Source organism: Carassius auratus, unplaced genomic scaffold (assembly GCF_003368295.1).
Source record: "Carassius auratus strain Wakin unplaced genomic scaffold, ASM336829v1 scaf_tig00027515, whole genome shotgun sequence".
Lineage (NCBI taxonomy): Eukaryota > Metazoa > Chordata > Actinopteri > Cypriniformes > Cyprinidae > Carassius > Carassius auratus.
In genome coordinates, this window is record NW_020525600.1 from 186,260 (window position 1) to 204,233 (window position 17,974).

Below are 17,974 nucleotides of genomic sequence, written 5' to 3' on the forward strand. Positions count from 1 at the left end.
GTGTGATTTTATAGAGATGACAAATGCCATAAATCAATCAGATTAGCCTTCTCTAAAAACACATGACATGGCCTTAGAAAATATCTCATTAAAAAAAAAAACATTTCATAAAAAACATACTTTTCATCAAAGTATGAGATACTATACAAAAACAACAAACATATTTTTTTTTTTTTTTTTGCACATAAAGTAATTGAAAAAATATTCAAGAGATAACGATTTTGGGGGTTCTTAATAAAAAAAAAAATGCTTTACGGATAAAACTTAAAAATATAAAAAAACTTAAACTAACAGTATTGGCTTTACAACAAACACAAAATAAAAAGGCAGCCGTTTCTTCAACAAGACAACAACATGGTCAAGATTTGTCATTATCAAGATACTTTCAAATACATTAATTAAACCTGTCACTCATATATTTTAAGTTTTTGCGCTTTGTTTTTACTTTGTAGGTCACATGATCATAGTGGATGAAGATATTCAAATAGCGTTCATACTTCATACATACATAATTATTCAGGCTGTAGAGTATGTACTCTTTTAGCGCTCATTAAGTTAGTACTTATTGAAATTAAGTGCCTAATTAAAGGGTATGTGGTTTCGAACGCAGACAGACAAAAACTCGTTTTGACATATCGCATAATTCTGTGTGATTTGGACAAATTTAAGTTATGCCTCTTTTTTGGCAAACGTTAGCATGATATCAGAGCAAGGCAGACTAACTTGGACATTTTTCTAACCGGCATGCATCTAGCGGTGATCACTGGTGATCGGTTCTGCACAGATTTTGCTCATCTCAAACAAGACTATTTTGAGGTCAAAGTGCACTCTCTGCACAGAAACTAGGTACCCATCATGCATTGCATCATGAAGCTTTTGATTGTCACCATTCTTGAGATTCATACACTGATTCCTGATGTCTCTTTGTGTTTAAATGACAAAGTAGTTCAACGTGTTTGTGTTTTATCCTACTTCTAACATTGTCGCTGCTGCGTTAAATACTAATCATAGAACTGTTATAATTAAAAAACTTTAGATTAACAACATTTCACAAAGACAGCATACTGAGCAGCTGTTCAAAACCACATACTCTGTATTGCATCTGGCAGAATATTAAAATGTTTGACTCATAGTGGTTGATAAAGTTAAATAGAATTGAAGCCTGCCAGAGAGTAAGGCACTTAGCCTTCACTTAACCAGTTTAGTTTCCCATTTTCTTTATGAAACAAAATCAACTTGAACAGGCCGCAGCTAGGAGAAACATGTGAGAGAAACATGTTGATTTCATTAGAAATGATGACAGGTCTTGGGTGAATGTGTTCACGTAGATAGTGACAGGAAGTCATCTGCCAGACATCTAAGAAAATGACTCCATCAATGTCTCTGAACATCTCCCGCATCACTGTGTCCAACTGCAACACATGCCAATCACTTTGAAAAATATTCTGTAAAAAAAAAAACAGATCAGAATCAGAACTTTATTGCCAACCCAGACAACAACATATAGTTGGCATCTGGCACATGTGGAATGATAATCTGGCCCACATGTAGCTTGGAATGATGGCACTCAAGCAGACCCCTCCTGTTTGCCAGATCTGGGCCATATATATATATATATATTTTTTTTATTGAATATAATTCTTTTTTTTTTTTTTTATAAATCCTGTGTTACTGCAATGTGAATTGCAACATCAGTTTGAAGACTTTAAATTAAATGAAAATAATTTTGGACATGGGGTTTCAGAATATACTCTTACTAGTATATATTAATGATAATCATGCTATTCAGAGCATGATGTATCGACATTGTGTTAAATTAGGGTGTGACGCTATAATAGTTTTGGCGATAACCACAATATTTAAAATTAACAGGAATCTTATGATAACACAACATGTAAATACTTGTCATGATCCCCACACAAGAACAGAGGACAGGTAGATCCAATAGCAGTAAGTCTTTTAATATGGGAAAACCATTACATCAAATCCAGTCCAGGCAGGGGTCAAAACCAAAGTGGCAATCAAAAATCAACAGGCACAAAACAAACGGACAAGAACAGAACTCCGAAGAGGCGTGATAAATACAAGGACTCCGTAACACATACAGTTGAAATCAAAATTATTCAACCCCCTTGACTTGCAAGACAATTTGCTGTGGAGGATAACATTTTATGAAATCAATTTAACAAAGGCATCAGTAAAGTATTAGAGAAAGTTGGTTAATACAGTTTTGAGTGATTCTGAGAATGGAACATTGATGTATATAATGATAAAATTCGAATTGGCTCTAAACATTCATGTTCAAAATTATTCAACCCCCTTTGTGCATAATGTTTTATTCTTTAAAATCACCAATAAATGCTGTCTGTAAGTGTTTAGAAGCTTCTGTTACCTCTCTACTACAGTTGTGGCCCATTCCACACCTGAAAAAGCTTTCAGATCACTGACAATCTTTGGTTTTTACATTGCCACTGCTTTCTTCAAATTCAACCAGATATTTGAAATGAGAATTAAGCCTGGAGACAGAACAGGTCACTCAAGTAAATTCTATGACTGATCCCTGAACCAAGCAGTAGTAGATTTGGATGTGTACTTTGGTATGACTGGCCTGCAGGAAAGTCTATTGATCATCAGCTTCAGTTTTTGCACCAAAGGCATCACAATTCTTTTCAAAATGGCCTGACACTTGAAAGAATCCATGATGTCCTTCATACAGTCATGATTTCCACTTCCTTCTACAGTAAAGAAACCCCATAACAGGACTGATCCACCTCCAAGTTTGAGGATGGAGATGGTGTTCTTCTGCTAATGAGCTTTGCCTTTTTTGCAGCAGACATACCGCTGATCCATGGGTCCAAAAAGTTCCAGTTTGGTCACATCACTCCATATAACATTCCTCCAGAGCTCCACAAGTCTACACAAATGTATTTTATCAATTTCAAGTTGTCCTTTGTTCTTCTTGATCAAGAGTGGTATTTATCAAGATGTCTCAACATAAAGGCAATACTTGTCTAGTGATCTTCTTACACACTGCTTTGAAATTGTTTTCCTCCTTTCATCGGGTCATCTTGCAATTCGTTGGCTTAACATTGCAGATTTTTCTCAATTGCTCTGATTAAACATTTTATGATATTGTGCTTTTTCTTCCACAACCTCAAAGATTTTCTGGTAAAACACACTTTAAGTTAAGGAATAAGGCTGAGAGCTGGGTCTCTAGGAACTTTCAGTGTCTTGGAAATCTTCATATAGCCTAGCCTTTCTAAAGTACTATGACATTTATTCTCTTTAGCTTTTGTGAGATCTCTGTTGACATTTTGCTACTCAACTTCAACACATGCATGGGCTAACTGTATGTGTAACAGCTCAAGCTAATTCTGTTTTTAATAGAGTTTCTAAAAGCCATTCAGGTCCATAGAGGGGAACCAAGACAGGGAGTGACTGCCCATCGGGCAGAGACGATAGTCCATCGGGCGGCCAGGGTGGAGACGACCCCTCAGGTGGCCACAGCGGAGACGACAGTCCATTGGGCGGCCATGCCATAGGAGCAGACACCGACTCGGGAACTGGAACAGACACCACCGGCTCAGGAACAGGAACAGATGGCTCCGGCTCAGGAACAGGAACAGACACCACCGGCTCAGGAACTGCAACAGACACCACCGGCTCAGGAACTGGAACAGACACCACTGGCTCAGGAAACTCGGCTGAGACTTGACTCGACTCTGGAGAGTCAACGGGGACCTGACTCGACTCTGGAGGATCAACGGGGACCTGACTCGACTCTGGAGAGTCAACGGGGACCTGACTCGACTCTGGTAAGTCAAGGGGGCTGGCAGCCATCTTGTGCAGTGGCGCTTGGCTGGCGGCCATCTTGTGCAGTGGTGCTGGGCTGGCAGCCATCTTGTGCAGTGGCGCTTGGCTGGGGGCCATCTTGTGCAGTCCAGGCAGGGGTCAAAACCAAAGAGGATTCAAAATCAACAGGCACAAAACAAACAGGTAAGAACAGAACTCCGAAGAGGCGTGATAAATACAGGGACTCCGTAACACATACTAAACAGACAGGGTATATATACACAGGGAAATTATAATGCTAATGGGGAATTGGCTGAGTGCAATGATTAGTGACCAGGGACAGCTGAGTGCAATGAAGATACAAGGATCATGGGAAATGTAGTTCAAAAGGTGACAGACACCGTGGGGAAGGAGGACATCTAGTGGTTACCCAGGGAACACAAACCAGACACTACTTCAGCACCAGTACCTGGTTGACCTCAAGTTGTCAGTATTGTTCCCTAATGCTGACACTTATCAAACAGGAAGATGGTGCAGTGTGCACATCTTCTTTGATGAGAACCATGTTTATTATTATACAGACAGTAAGTTAATTCAGTTAGTAGACATGGAATGGGAAATGTTACATTAACCTGTTATCAGCTGTTTTCTGTGTTCATATATTTAGATATTTAGATAAAGGGTGAATATTTTGGTAACTGACTTAACTTATTTCTGTATTTGTATTTGCAGTCAAGGGCCAATACAATGTCCAATACTGCATGTGCATAGCACTTGATTTCTTTCAAATCTATTACAAAATTAGTTACTTTTTAGTGGATTAACACATTGGGCCCTACTTAAATGATATAAACGCAAAGTGTAAAGCACAAGGCGCAGGGCGTTTTCAAATCCATGCATGTTTGTTTGTTGCTGTCCATCCCTGTGTTTAGTAAGCTGCGTGTACGCACATTGTGGACCCGCCTATAATAACATGCTCTTTAAATAACAAAGAAAAAACATTGCACCAGACTTTAGACCAGGAATGAGTTGGTCTATGGCGCAGTCTATTTTCAGCTCCTTAAAATAGCATTGAGCCAGCAATGCGCCTGAACACACCTCTTTTATAGACCAGCATGCCCATGAATGCACAAATGGGCACAAATGCATTTGCTAATTAAACGACCTGGCACTGGACGGGAAAATATGAACAGCGCCGGACTGCAAACACACTTGCGCTGAGCCTTGCATTGCACTGGGCCATGTGCATTATAGGGCCCGATATTTAAATGCATTACATTGAAAGTAAGTTTCCCCAACACTGCATACTTTCATGTACAACAAATACCATAACAATTGTCATACTGTATTTTTTGTTGAGATCAAGGTAGGATTGGAAAGTGAGCAAGTGTACCTTGAGTCCAGCAGTGTTTCCAGACTTGATGATGATGGTGGTCTCTGGAGCGCGCCTAAGCAGTGCAACAACAGACTGGCGGATTTTGGCCACTTCATACACATAAAATGTTATTGGGTGAAAAACCAGATGAGCAAAGAATGTGAAGACAATGACTGCATGAGGTCCACCGGCTATTTCATCAATATCATTGCTGATATAGTGCAGATCAGTAATAGGCATTTTACTAAATCGCACAGGAACACCGTGTGGTCTCCAGTGAACAATGATGTTATTTTTCAACTCCACAGCCATCAGTGGACCATTTGCAGGAGGAGTGTGGAGGTCCATTCTCTTTATGCCTAATAAACATACACCATACTAATATTATAATCATAGCTTTAGAACGTCATTCACAGCTTTGGAAAAGCAAGTGTGTAAGTAATGATGAGCAAATTTTCATTTTTGGGTGGTATATCTCTGCAAGTGATGAAATCAATGTCGTTTGATTTTGATGTTGGAAGAGAAAATTAAATAAGTAAATTATCAGGACATATTTAATTCAGATGTAAACTAATCCTTTTAGTGGTCATATCCTTTGAGGAGCCTCTGTATGTCAGTAACATGTTAAATTTATAATATACATGCTATCAAGTTTTAAACTGAATATTAAAAACTGAGTCACACTTGCCTGGCACGTTTCTTTCTAAGTACTCGAACCACTGCCTTGTGGTGGAGTCTCCCATCAAATAGACAGTCTTGTTTTTAAGACAGTTTGCCATTTGTGCAGGACTGAACTGCCGAGTGTTGCATACAAAAGACTTCCAGACATCGTACAAATAAAACCCTGCAGGAACCGGTGTCTTCATGCCAGACCTGCATTTCTCCATTGTGCCTAAAACAAAGAAACATTCAAAAAGAAAAGACTGCTGTAGCTATATTAATTATTTTGAAACTACATTTGATTTCAGATAATATATGTCCTCTGATATGTGGTATATGTAGGTTTTTACCATTTCCTATATAAAATAAAGAAACCCATACAGAAATGTAACATGACATATAGCCCTACTCTATACTAAGAATGATACTGCCATATGTAATTTTAACACATTTAAATTATCTGGGTAGACGAAGATATAAATGTACTGTATAACATATGTAAAATACCCATTGTGTAATTTGTATACATGTGTTAACAATATATGATGATATTTTTTTATGATATTATATGCAGCAACAACTTTGTTTACAAATGCAACATGCATAAGCATGGGATTATGGGAAATGGAGTTGGGAATGGAAATACAAGAATGCCAGAGTCCTGAGTGGAGTGCCCTCTATTGGAGTTCATGGGCACTCCAGCTGATGATTGTGACATAGTTCCACCCCCCACCCCCCTCCCCACAAGGAGGGCTTCCAGACGCTCAGTCTAAACAATCTAGCAGGGTGGTGGAGTGGAGGTGGAACAGGGGGAGAGACGGAGGGACGGAGGGCCAGGTCCATGTGGAAATGGAGTGGCCAGGGACCATGGCAGAGCCAGCAGAGCAGGAAGCCAGGGTAGATCAAGCGGAACTGGAGCCCTTCCTGGGGTTAACTGGGGAACAGGAGCCCTTCCTGGGCCTAACATGGGGAACAGGTGCCCTTCCTGGGCTTAACATGGGGGGGGGGGACAGGAGCCCTTCCCCTCCAGCTGATGATTGTGACATAGCTCCACCCCCCCCCCCTCCCCACAAGGAGGGCTTCCAGACGCTCAGTCTAAACAATCTAGAAGGGTGGTGGAGTGGAGCAGGAAGCCAGGGTAGATCAAGCGGAACTGGAGCCCTTCCTGGGGTTAACTGGGGAACAGGAGCCCTTCCTGGGCCTAACATGGGGAACAGGTGCCTTTCCTGGGCTTAACATGGGGAACAGTAGTCCTTCCTGGGCTTAACTGGGGAACAGAAGCCCTTCCTTGGCTTAACATGGGGGACAGGAGCCCTTCCTGGTGCTAACATGGGGAACAGGACCCCTTCCTGGGCCTAACATGGGGAACAGGAGCCCTTCCTGGGCTTAACATGGGGACAGGAGCCCTTCCTGGGCTTAATTGGGGAACAGGAGCCCTTCGTCGGCTTAACATGGGGGACAGGAGCCCTTCCTGGGGCTAACATGGGGAACAGGAGCCCTTCCTGGGCTTAACATGGGGGACAGGAGCCCTTCCTGGGCTTAATTGGGGAACAGGAGCCCTTCGTCGGCTTAACATGGGGGACAGGAGCCCTTCCTGGGGCTAACATGGGGAACAGGAGCCCTTCCTGGGCTTAACATGGGGGACAGGAGCCCTTCCTGGGCTTAATTGGGGAACAGGAGCCCTTCGTCGGCTTAACATGGGGGACAGGAGCCCTTCCTGGGGCTAACATGGGGAACAGGAGCCCTTCCTGGGCCTAACATGGGGAACAGGAGCCCTTCATGGGCTTAAAATGGGGAACAGGAGCCATTCCTAGGCTTAACAGGGGAACAGGAGCTCACAGGGCAGAGCTGGACCCCACAAGGGAAGAGAAAGAGGAGCTGGAACCCACCAGGAGGAGAGCTGAAGCCCACCAGGGCAGAGCAGGTGGAGCTGGAACCCACCAGGGTGGAGCAAGGGGAGCAGGAGCCCACCAGGGTGGAGCAGAGGGCCACCACAGCCGAGCAGATGAGACAGAAGCCCACCAGGGTGGAGCAGAGAACCACCACAGTCGAGCAGATGGGACAGAAGCCCACCAGTGCAGAGCAGAGGACCACCACAGCCAAACAGATGAGACAGAAGCCCACCAGGGCGGAGCAGAGGACCGCCACAGTGGAGTCGATTGCACAGGAGACCAAGTCTGGTTAAGAGGGACTGGAACAGATAACTGATAACTGACAGATAAACAGATTAATGGTAGCCTCTGTGACCATGATAAGGCATATAGAAAGTTCACACATGGCCTCCATAGCCATGACAGGAATGACCGAGAGTTCATAGACGTCCTCCATAGCCATGACAGGACAGAACGAGAGTTCATAGGCGGCCTCCATGGCCATGACGGGACAGGCGGGGAGTTCATGGATGGCCTCCGTGGCTGTGACAGGACAGGCAGTGAGTTGGTGGTTGGCCTCTGTGGCCATGACAGGACAGGCAATGAGTTCATAGACGGCCTCCATAGCCTTGACAGGACACGACGGGAGTTCATGGATGGATACTACTGACACCTCCGAAGGTGCTGCAGCAGTTGCCGCCACCTCTGGCGGTTCTACAGCAGTAACAGTCTCCTTGACAGCAACACAACAGGCTGAGAGAACATTGCTGGGCTCACCAGACAGTATGAGATGAGGCTCTGGATGATCAGCTGAGATGTAACAAGGCTTTAGAATATCAACTGAGACATGTTGAATATCTGGAAGATCTGTGGTGATTTGACTGGGCTCATAAATATCCACTGTGACTTGATTTAGTTAATGAAGATTGGTGGCGACTTGATCTTGCTCATGAAGACCAATGGTGACTTGACTTTGTTCATGGATATCGACGTGGACTTGACTTGACTCATGAAGTTTTACTGTGGTTTTACTTAACTCATGGGGGTTAATGGTGACTTGACCTGACTCTGGACGGTCAGCGGTGAGTTGACTGGACCTTTATTCTGGAAGATCGACGGGGACCTGACTTGACTCTGACATCTTGTGCAGTGGTGCTGGGTTGGCTGCCCTCTTGTGCAGTGGCTCTGGGCTGGCGGACATGTCGTGATGAGTCTCTGAAATGGCAGCCATGATGTGACGACACTCTGGAATGGCAGCCATTTTGTGGAACGTTTCTCGACTGGCAAACAACTTGGGAAGACACTCTGGAGAGGGAGATACTGCAGGACTGTGGTGGTCCTCATCCACAACACCCACAGTTAAGGCAGAGCCACTTACTTGTGTCAGATCTATGTAAAACTCCAGTGTCCAGTTTGGATCGTGCAGTGGCATAATCGATTGCAGCGGTTCAGCTAGGCCTCTTCTGAAAAATATCATGTGGAACATCTCGTCCATAGATGTTAAATGAACCAGTTCAACAAAGTCCTTGATGGGCCGATCTCCTTGACGTAGTCACATAAGTTGTGCTACTGGATGCATGACTGACCTTCATGTATTCCTTATGGCTGCTAGATCCTGATTTGGTGAAGTCTTCTGTAGCATGGAGTCAGAGACGTTCGGATCCATATGCAGTGCCAACATATTTATAATGACATATAACATGTCTCTGCCTTTAGAGCATCAGGTATTTCAAGGGATATCCAAAATCGAAAACAGAAACAAGCAGAGGTCGGGGCAGGCAGCAGAGAATCACAATTGGTATAAACAATCCAAGATTTAACACAAAAGGAACAAACACAGGGAAATGGGCACGGAAATACCAAATATTAATACCATGAATCAATTTGCAAACCATAAACGTAAAGAAGAACTCAAGCCTAAGGTTTAACACTGAAAAAAGGGCCATTATTTATGAAATTTTTATCAAACAGGAAAAGAGATGGGCAAAATGCTCAGAGACCTTTAAACGTACCAATAAGTGCAGTGCTGCGAAGGACAGTTATGACTTTTTTGTCTCCTCTAATAGCAACATTTGTTAAATTCCTGTGGAGAAAACACACACACACACATTTTGTAAACTTTTGTTTTTTTTTTTGTTTTTTTGTTTTTTACAATTCAAAAATTATTTTGGAATTTATTTTGAGTCATTACTTTGTAAAAAGCTGCTGCTCAAAAAGATTTAATGGGTCTTCCAAATGTCCGTATGAGTGATGAACCAGTTGGTCACAGGAAAGTTCCTTTGGTCTCTCACACTGCCACACTGTCCCTGTTTTTATATCCTTATACTCACAGCAGCAATCGCCTTTCCTCCAACTTCCGTCTGCACCCCACTTAAGATTACATTCTACTACTTCATGGATCTTAGTTTTATTGAGTCCTGGCCCTTCAAAGTAGCCATTATAGTGGCTGCGTGGGAATGAAGAATCCCTATATTTTTTAAGAATCTGCACAACTTCACTGGAGTGCTCTAGACGTACAGAAACTTGTGCCTGACCTTCCCACGGCAGAAGAAGAGCAACAGAGTAAGTCCCGTTATGATGATCCAAAACCTCCCCATACACACTCGCCTTTAAGATAAATAGAAAAGAACAAAGTGATGCAGAAAACTAATGTATGTTGGCAAAAAAAAAATTTATTAAGCTTTTAAACCTAAATATAATATGTAATATTTTGCTGTTAAGTGAAACAATATTTGAAACAATATTTACTTTTAATTAAAAAATATATTTAAAAAATAATATATAATATAACACACCTTTAGCTCTGCGTTGAAAAGTTTTGCTTTGAAAAAATCTCCTCCATATCTTTTCAGGTTCTTGTTGTGGTCTCTGGCTGTGATAATAACAGAGATCTTTTCTCCCACTTTGTAACTCTCCTTGAATCCCACAATAGAGAAAGTTGAGTGAACTGGACTTGTGCTCTGATTCAGATTAATTATTTCTTGATCTGGAATAGGCCAGTCAATAGCCTTCTGTAGTCTTTCCCACTCCTCATCACTGATTCCCATGTCAAACGCAGATATTATGGATGAACTGTTATTGCAAGGAACTGGTTCAGGTCTGGTGGGCTGAAATATTTTGATGTGGATCCCATCAGTCAATGTCCATAGAGCCTGAGAAAGAACAAGGATATCATTCACACCACATTACATTTATTTCTATGTGCAAATGCTTAATGTTCATTGTAGTTACACATATTTTCTGGATAATACTAGAAAAGTTCTAGATCTGTAGGCGTTTTGCAAAATCATCCACAAAGTGTGAATGGGCTGGGTTCAAAAACATCAAGTAAAAAGTTTCCTATAAACAACAAATCAAAATCAAACAGCAAGTTGCTGCTTGTCAAATGTGCCATCCACTTCCCAACTACTAATTATGAGAGTACTTAAAGCTGAAGTTTGTAATTTTTCAGTGTTAAAACACATTCTACCCAGCTTGCAGGTGAAGAAAATGATTTCAGCATTTGCTTTTCCATTCTACATGTTTCTTTGGCTGCATTTATCACTCTAACATGCTTATAGTTCTCCCGGGATTCAACCTTATTTTCTTGCCTTATGGCTAGATTCCCCATGCATGAAGAAAATAAGGTTAAAACCTGCAGGAGCTCTAAAAGAATGTTTGTCGACTGATGAAAGCAGCCAAATAAATCATGAAGAATGGAAAAGCACATTGCTGGAAAAGAAAGTGGAAAATAAATTGGTTAACTGTTAAACTGTTTGGTCAGGCAACAAGAAAAGTTACTTCAGGAAAATGTAATTTTAGTTGTTGCACTGAAGACTAGTAAAGATTGGATAAGTCATATCACCCTGCAGCTAAAGACTGGTTGCCCATTGACGCTAAGCAGGCTTGGAAACTAGATTGCTGCTGGAAGAGGAGTTAGTGAGGCCAGTAGGGGGTGCTAACACTGTGGTCTGTCCTCACACCCCAGTTTACTGCAGGGAAACTTTACTGACAAAGCACCGTCTTTTGGACAAGACATTAAAACAAGGTCCTCACTCTCTGTGGTCATTAGAAATCCTATCATCCTGGCCAAATTTGTCAATTGGCCTCTGACCAACATAGACTCCTAACCATCCCCATTTCTGCTGATTGGCTTCATCACTCTGTCTCCACCAATAAGCTGGTGTGTGGTGGGCATTCTGGCGCAATGTGGCTGCTGTCGCATCTTCCAGGTGGATTCTGCACATCTATGCATACCTCCATATATCTAAAGTGCTTTGAGTGCCAAGAAAAGCACTTTATAAATGTAAGAAATAATAATTATGATTATTTTTAATGCATGTGCAGCTCAAACATTTAAATAAAGTATTATATAATGGCGCTTTTCCACTACACAGTACCAGCTCACCTCGACTCAACTCTCCTCACCTTTTTTTTTGGTTTTCCACTGCGTAAAAGTTGTCCCTTTACCTGTTTCCAGGTCCTTTTTTTTTTCGTATCACCTTCGTAGAGGTTCTGAGTGAGCTGAGCCAATACTAAAATGTGACATGAAAATTGGTCAGAGAGAATCATCACTATTCACTGCTTCATCACTGCACGCACCAGACAGAGAATCCTGAATAACCCCACCATCATTTTGGTGTCCTCAGTCTCTCATGAACAACATTTGTCTTCTTGCTGTGAGAAACAGCCACATTCCAGGGATCAAAAGCAGTATACGCTCGATTTCCTCCATTGTCCTGTGTGTGGGTAATGGGTGTGTGCTGCGTAGAAGATTACCTCACGGCAGTTTCCTGCCGTGTTGCTATGACTACCAGGTACTATTGTGGAGGTACTACAATGGAAAATGGAGTGAAAAGCGAACTGAGACAAGGTGAGTCGAGTCGAGTTGAGCTGGTACTGGTAATGGAAAAGCGCCATAATATAGCCACATTGGGAGAAACAAGTAAGTGACAATCAAATGCATAATCAAACTTATTAATTCACTTTCGGGTATGGGCATGTATTCATGGCAACACTCAGCTTCGTAGTGACAGTTAATTGTCCTCCCGGTGATTTCCTCTGATACAGCCTTAAGTTTTAGTTTTCATATTTTTACTTTTAGATTTATAGACACTGGATACCATATAACTTTTTTAAACATTTGCTGAAGTTGCCCATCATGTACAGCTGCTGACCGCTATGTGAAGACTTTAAAAACCTAACGTTACCACGTAAAGCTTAAATGATTAAAAGTATCTATATCAACAGATATTGAACTTAAATATTGAATTTCCATTTGGCAAAAATACACCCTGACTATATGCAGCAGAAAAAGCCCATTTGGGACAGCCTATCATCATATGTGTGCTAACTTTGGAGTGCTTGGTCTAAATCCAACAATCTAAAAAAAAATAAAAAATTCATTGGACAAATGATAATCCTAGACATATAAAATTGTAAAACTACTGCATGTCTTCATTTTGTTGTTTTAGGTCAAAAGACAAAGGAAAAATGGCCAATGGACCAACTACAGCTGACAAATGCACGTGCCCACACACACACATGGAAAGAACACTGCAACTTTTAATTGTTCAGTTAAAATACAGATATTTTGCTCTTTATAACATGTCTGTTGCCTTTGATTACCCTAAAAGTAAAATAAAATGACATTCAGATGACTTAAAGCGAAAGTTCCCTTAAACATCCCGAATGGCCCCTGGAAATCCTGTGAAGGTTGGCCCGATGTAAAGGAACTCTACACACTTGCGTCCAGGGGACGTTCACAAAGGTCATTTAGGGCACATTCTGGGTCATTTAGAGGACAGAGGTCACAAATGTTTACAGAGGTCATTTATGGGATGTTATTTTTTGTTTGCTGGGATGTAGGCATAGCATAAGCTTCAGTGAGAATATGCTAGTCTCACCAAGAACCAGCATTTGTTTGCAGGAGCAAAGAAAGCAAAAGCAAAAAGTCAGATTTTTCCTTTCCAAATCCGAATTTTTTCAAATCAGTGTTCTGTTTTGCTCTCTCTTCTGCGCTTCCGCATTCGTCATCTTTCACCGGAACTTACGTTTAATCATCATCCTACGTTATTGTCCGGGAACTGCTTTTTACTGTGAATGCGCGCACGACAGTTAGCAGAAGCAAGAGATTACTGTTTGGAAATATGTATATTTCTCTTACAGAAATTAATTGATTCACAACAAGAGGCCTTTATTCATCCATTTATTTGGGTGAACTAACCCCTTAAGTCTCCTTACTGTTACTGATTTCATAAAACACATTTATTTGTCTTACATGTATAATTCAGTTTTGTTTTAAACATTTTGAACATTTTATCTGTCATATTGTGATAATGTATATTTAGGTCAAACCATTCTTGTCTTTCACTCATATAATGCAGGTCTATGGTCACCACCTCAAAGAGAATGCACATAGAAGTCCAAATTAAACAATTCCCCATCGTAAGTACACATTGATGACCTAAGACATGAAACAAGCGGTTTGTGTGAGAAAACGAACAGTATTTAAATAATTTTTACCTCTTGTACACAACCACGTCCAAGTGATCTGAGGGGGCGAGTGCTTCCTGGTGTGTGATGTGTGCGCGTTGTGGCTTAGTCTGCGCAAGCGCCAGAAGTGATCTCTCGCGCGTGTACGTCACTCATTGTTTACACAGAGATTTCGGGAGTGTTACCTTTCACTGTGAAGATCTAAACATATTTAGACGTACAAGAAATTGCAATGGAAGACGATTTCAATATATCCATAGACAACGTAGAATTTTTTTCACAACCATATTAATTTGAACCAGAATACACAGATCAAGTACTCAGGAGCGATCCGCTGCAGAAGCACGCCTTCAAGCCTCAGAGAGACAGAGATCTCTTCAAAATTGGTGGTGTTTTAGTAGCAGATGTTGTGAGATGCCAACAGAAGTGGAGAGCGTATGTTGTCACGAATGGAACATAGCAATGCCACAACTACTAGACAAGGACATTGACAGTATCGCATCACACACCTGCCTGACTGAAGTTCCTGAGTTTTCTCCGCTGTTGAGACGCAGCATTTTGCACGTTTTGTTTAGTTTGCCATGTATAAACTGGAGGCGATGTCCAAGGCCAGAGGGACCCAATGGCATGCTGTCAATTTATTGAGTAATGTGTTGTAATTTTATTATTATCGCAACGATTATAGGGGGCATTATAAGCAAATGAATTAATTACAATTACTGCATTATATTTCAGGCAGTGCATATTGGTGGCATATCGTGTGGTAAACAGTAAACAATGAGTGACGTACACATGTGAGAGATCAATTCCAGACTAAGCCAGAACGAGGAAGTGCGCGTGTCCTCAGATCAGTTGGATGTGGTTGTGAACAAGAGGTAAAAACTATATAATAATGTTCGTTTTCTCACACAAACCGCTTGTTTCATGTCTTACGTCATCAATGTGTACTTACAATGGGGAATTGTTTAATTTGGACTACTCTGTGCATGCTCTTTGAGGTGGTGACCATAGACCTCCATTATATGAGACAACAAAGGTTTGACCTAAAAATATCAAGATTGAAACTACTGTGGAAACAAAGACACCTACATCTTGGATGCCCTTGAGGTAAGCTAAAACATAATATATATATATATATATATATATATATATATATATATATATATATATATATATATATATATATATATATATATATATATATATATATTTCAAAGTGAACTATCCCTTTAACACATAAAAATATGTATACTAATGTAAATGTTTCTGTTTACTAACTAATTCATCTTATTACAAACTAAACCAAATGTTACTGTTATGTATACTGATTCATCTTATTACAGACTAAACCACATTTGACCACCTCCTAATGAATGTACAATGCTTGATAATGTAAAGTGATACATCCTGAAGATAAACAATTGAACAATCATCTGTCTCCTGTCACACTTCCTGCTGGAGTTCCACAGTGGACTAGCATTGCCCCTAACTTCAGAAAACAGATTAATTTACACCTACGTTTAATGTCTAACAAGAAAAAAAAAAATAATAATAGGCAAAGTATTTAGTCAAAATCAATGTGCTATTTCCTTGTGCTCCTTGGGTTTGGCACACACGCGAACCCTATGTTAAACAGAAAAAAAATCCTGTGATTTTCTAATATTTAGCCTACAAATAAAGACCCAACTGTGCAATGTAATTAAGAGCTGAGAAAAACAAACAAACAAAACATATATCAACCATACAACACCATTGATTCTTGCAGGAATCAATGAAGTTGTATGGTTGACAAAGCTTAGCTTTGTTACATTCTTCTTTAGATGAATGTAGCATGCTAGAACCTGTTTTACTTCAAAATCATAATTACAGCAGTTGCACAGATTTGTAAACTTTCAAATTCTGTATTTGTTTGCTAATGATGTTTAAATTCTGATTTATAAATGAAATTGCAATTGAAAATACATTTAATCAAACTGAGTTGAATGCCACATTGTAAAGTAGAAATTAAGCTCTTAATAATTTTATTGTATTTTTAGGCAGAAATAAAATGTTTATTTATTTGATCATTTTAACATCTACTTTAAAATTTCTCACAAACTTACCAAACAGAACAATGTCCAAAGGAAACAAGCCTGTAGTAATGCATATGGTCTGCATATCAGACTGCATAACCTGCAGACTGATAACACATGGAAATAATCAACTTCGAAAACCTTCAAAACATGAAATGATTTTGACCCATAATATGACAAATGTAATACTGTAAATAAACCCATGATTACCTGGTGCATTTGATTTCTTCTTAGATGGCATGACCATGCCTGTTTTTCCCCCAATTTACATCATCTTGTGAGTGAGGAACATGTTTGTACAGCTCTGAAAACGAGGTGTGCCCACATGCCACATGACATGCAGTTGAAAAACAAGGCTGTCCTCAGTAACTCAGTAATGCACTTTAACTTGGCTTTGTTTAAATTCTAATTTCGATGAATGTAGATTATTGAATAAAACAATAACAGGAGAGTCAACAAATGTACTATCTTATTGCAAGAGAAGCACAGGAAACCATGACAGAAACTTACGGTGGAATGACTATGGTTCCAGGGAAGGGCTAGTACTTTGAACTTGTACTCAAGCTGTCATTGGCATGTACCTTTTCAAAAGACACACCTCTGTTTCTTATTAACCCCTTAAGAGTGCATTTTATTTTCTTAAATGTCCCTATAAGTACCTAAAGTGAAAATATGAATACATAAATGGTACATGGCTTACAGTACAGCACAGTACAGTACATGGTTGGGAGCACTGATGAAATAGTAGGCTATATACCACTGTTTAAGCCTCAATTCATTATTCAGCTATTTAATCAAATAAAATTTCCATTCATTTAGATTATATAGTTTTAACATAAACTAATCAATGTAATCTAATGCATATTAAAAAACGGGATATTTTAAACATTCAGTGAACATTCATAAATAATGTTTTTGTAACATATATTAGTGTTGGCTGGGTGGTCCCAAAACAATAGAATTTAGAAAACTACCATCTTGCATATTCAGTTCTATCTGAATTAGGTTGTTGCAAAATTTTAAGGAGTTGTGTTTCACACATCTGTGTTGCAAGATATATACAAACACGAAGATGAAGGCAAAGTAAATTTAATAAATCCACAGTTGAATATTCCACACAGAGAGAACTGGTCACAACACACGTTAATATTGACAAGACTAAAAAGGAACTGAGTATCTTAGATATATTGTTCAGTCATGAAATTGTAGATGGTGCAGTCTGACTGGTTGTTAATGTAACTGATGATATTTAGAGAGTTAAACCTGGCACAAGCTGATTGGTTCAATCTTGGATTGCCAGCCAATGAGCTTACTTACTATAAAAGTAAATCATCTTCACTCTGATTTCAGTGCATTATTGCATTTGTCAGTTTTACATTCATAAAATATAAAAGTTGTAAAACTATAAGTTATTTGTGTGAGAAGTACAGTAATTACTAAGTATATCTTGTTCATATAACAGCAGTAGCATTAGCAGCAAGCAGCTTTCCTATTTGCTATATGCATTTTTTTTTATATATTATATAGTTTGTTTATTTTTTTGTCTAATTGTCTGTGTTTTCAGGGCAGAAAATTAATCTATTTTATGCAACAGTTCACAGTCTTTCAATACTTCACAATGAAAGAATAATTAATAATAATCGTTGTAAAAAAATCCTAATTTTATGTAAAAAAAAAAAAAACTGATTTTTATGGTTGTATTCTTTTCTTTTAAATTGTAGTAAAAAATG

The 17,974-nt window shown here is 39.8% G+C and overlaps 2 protein-coding genes across 3 annotated transcripts in view; one reads left to right on the plus strand and one right to left on the minus strand.

Annotated features, from left to right (window-relative positions):
• Positions 1-17,974, plus strand: part of LOC113079247 (B-cell receptor CD22-like) — a 125,778-nt gene that overhangs the window by 40,962 nt on the left and 66,842 nt on the right. The gene's annotated exons all lie outside the window — the stretch shown is intronic.
• LOC113079249 (NXPE family member 3) lies at positions 272-16,781 on the minus strand. Of its 2 annotated transcripts, none has more exons than XM_026251473.1 (9): positions 16,755-16,781; positions 16,455-16,548; positions 16,275-16,351; positions 10,494-10,850; positions 9,890-10,305; positions 9,711-9,781; positions 5,856-6,059; positions 5,186-5,526; positions 272-1,445 (listed from the first exon to the last, which is right to left on the minus strand). In XM_026251473.1, exons 2-9 carry the CDS (start codon positions 16,489-16,491, stop codon positions 1,182-1,184), a joined length of 1,767 nt encoding a protein of 588 aa, XP_026107258.1. In that variant the 5' UTR covers positions 16,492-16,548; positions 16,755-16,781; the 3' UTR covers positions 272-1,181. The 2 variants fall into 2 exon arrangements, with proteins under 2 accessions (XP_026107258.1, XP_026107257.1); XM_026251472.1 differs by lacking the exon at positions 16,755-16,781 and adding an exon at positions 16,718-16,750.

Coding starts and splice junctions, on each gene's coding strand:
- LOC113079249 (XM_026251473.1), bottom strand. CDS start 16,491: ATGGTCATGCCATCTAAGAAGAAATCAAATGCACCAG. Junction 10,851..16,274: donor TTTGGACATTGTTCTGTTTG/GTAAGTTTGTGA, acceptor GTTCTTTCTCAG/GCTCTATGGACATTGACTGA. Junction 1,446..5,185: donor GAAACACTGCTGGACTCAAG/GTACACTTGCTC, acceptor TTTTTTTTACAG/AATATTTTTCAAAGTGATTG.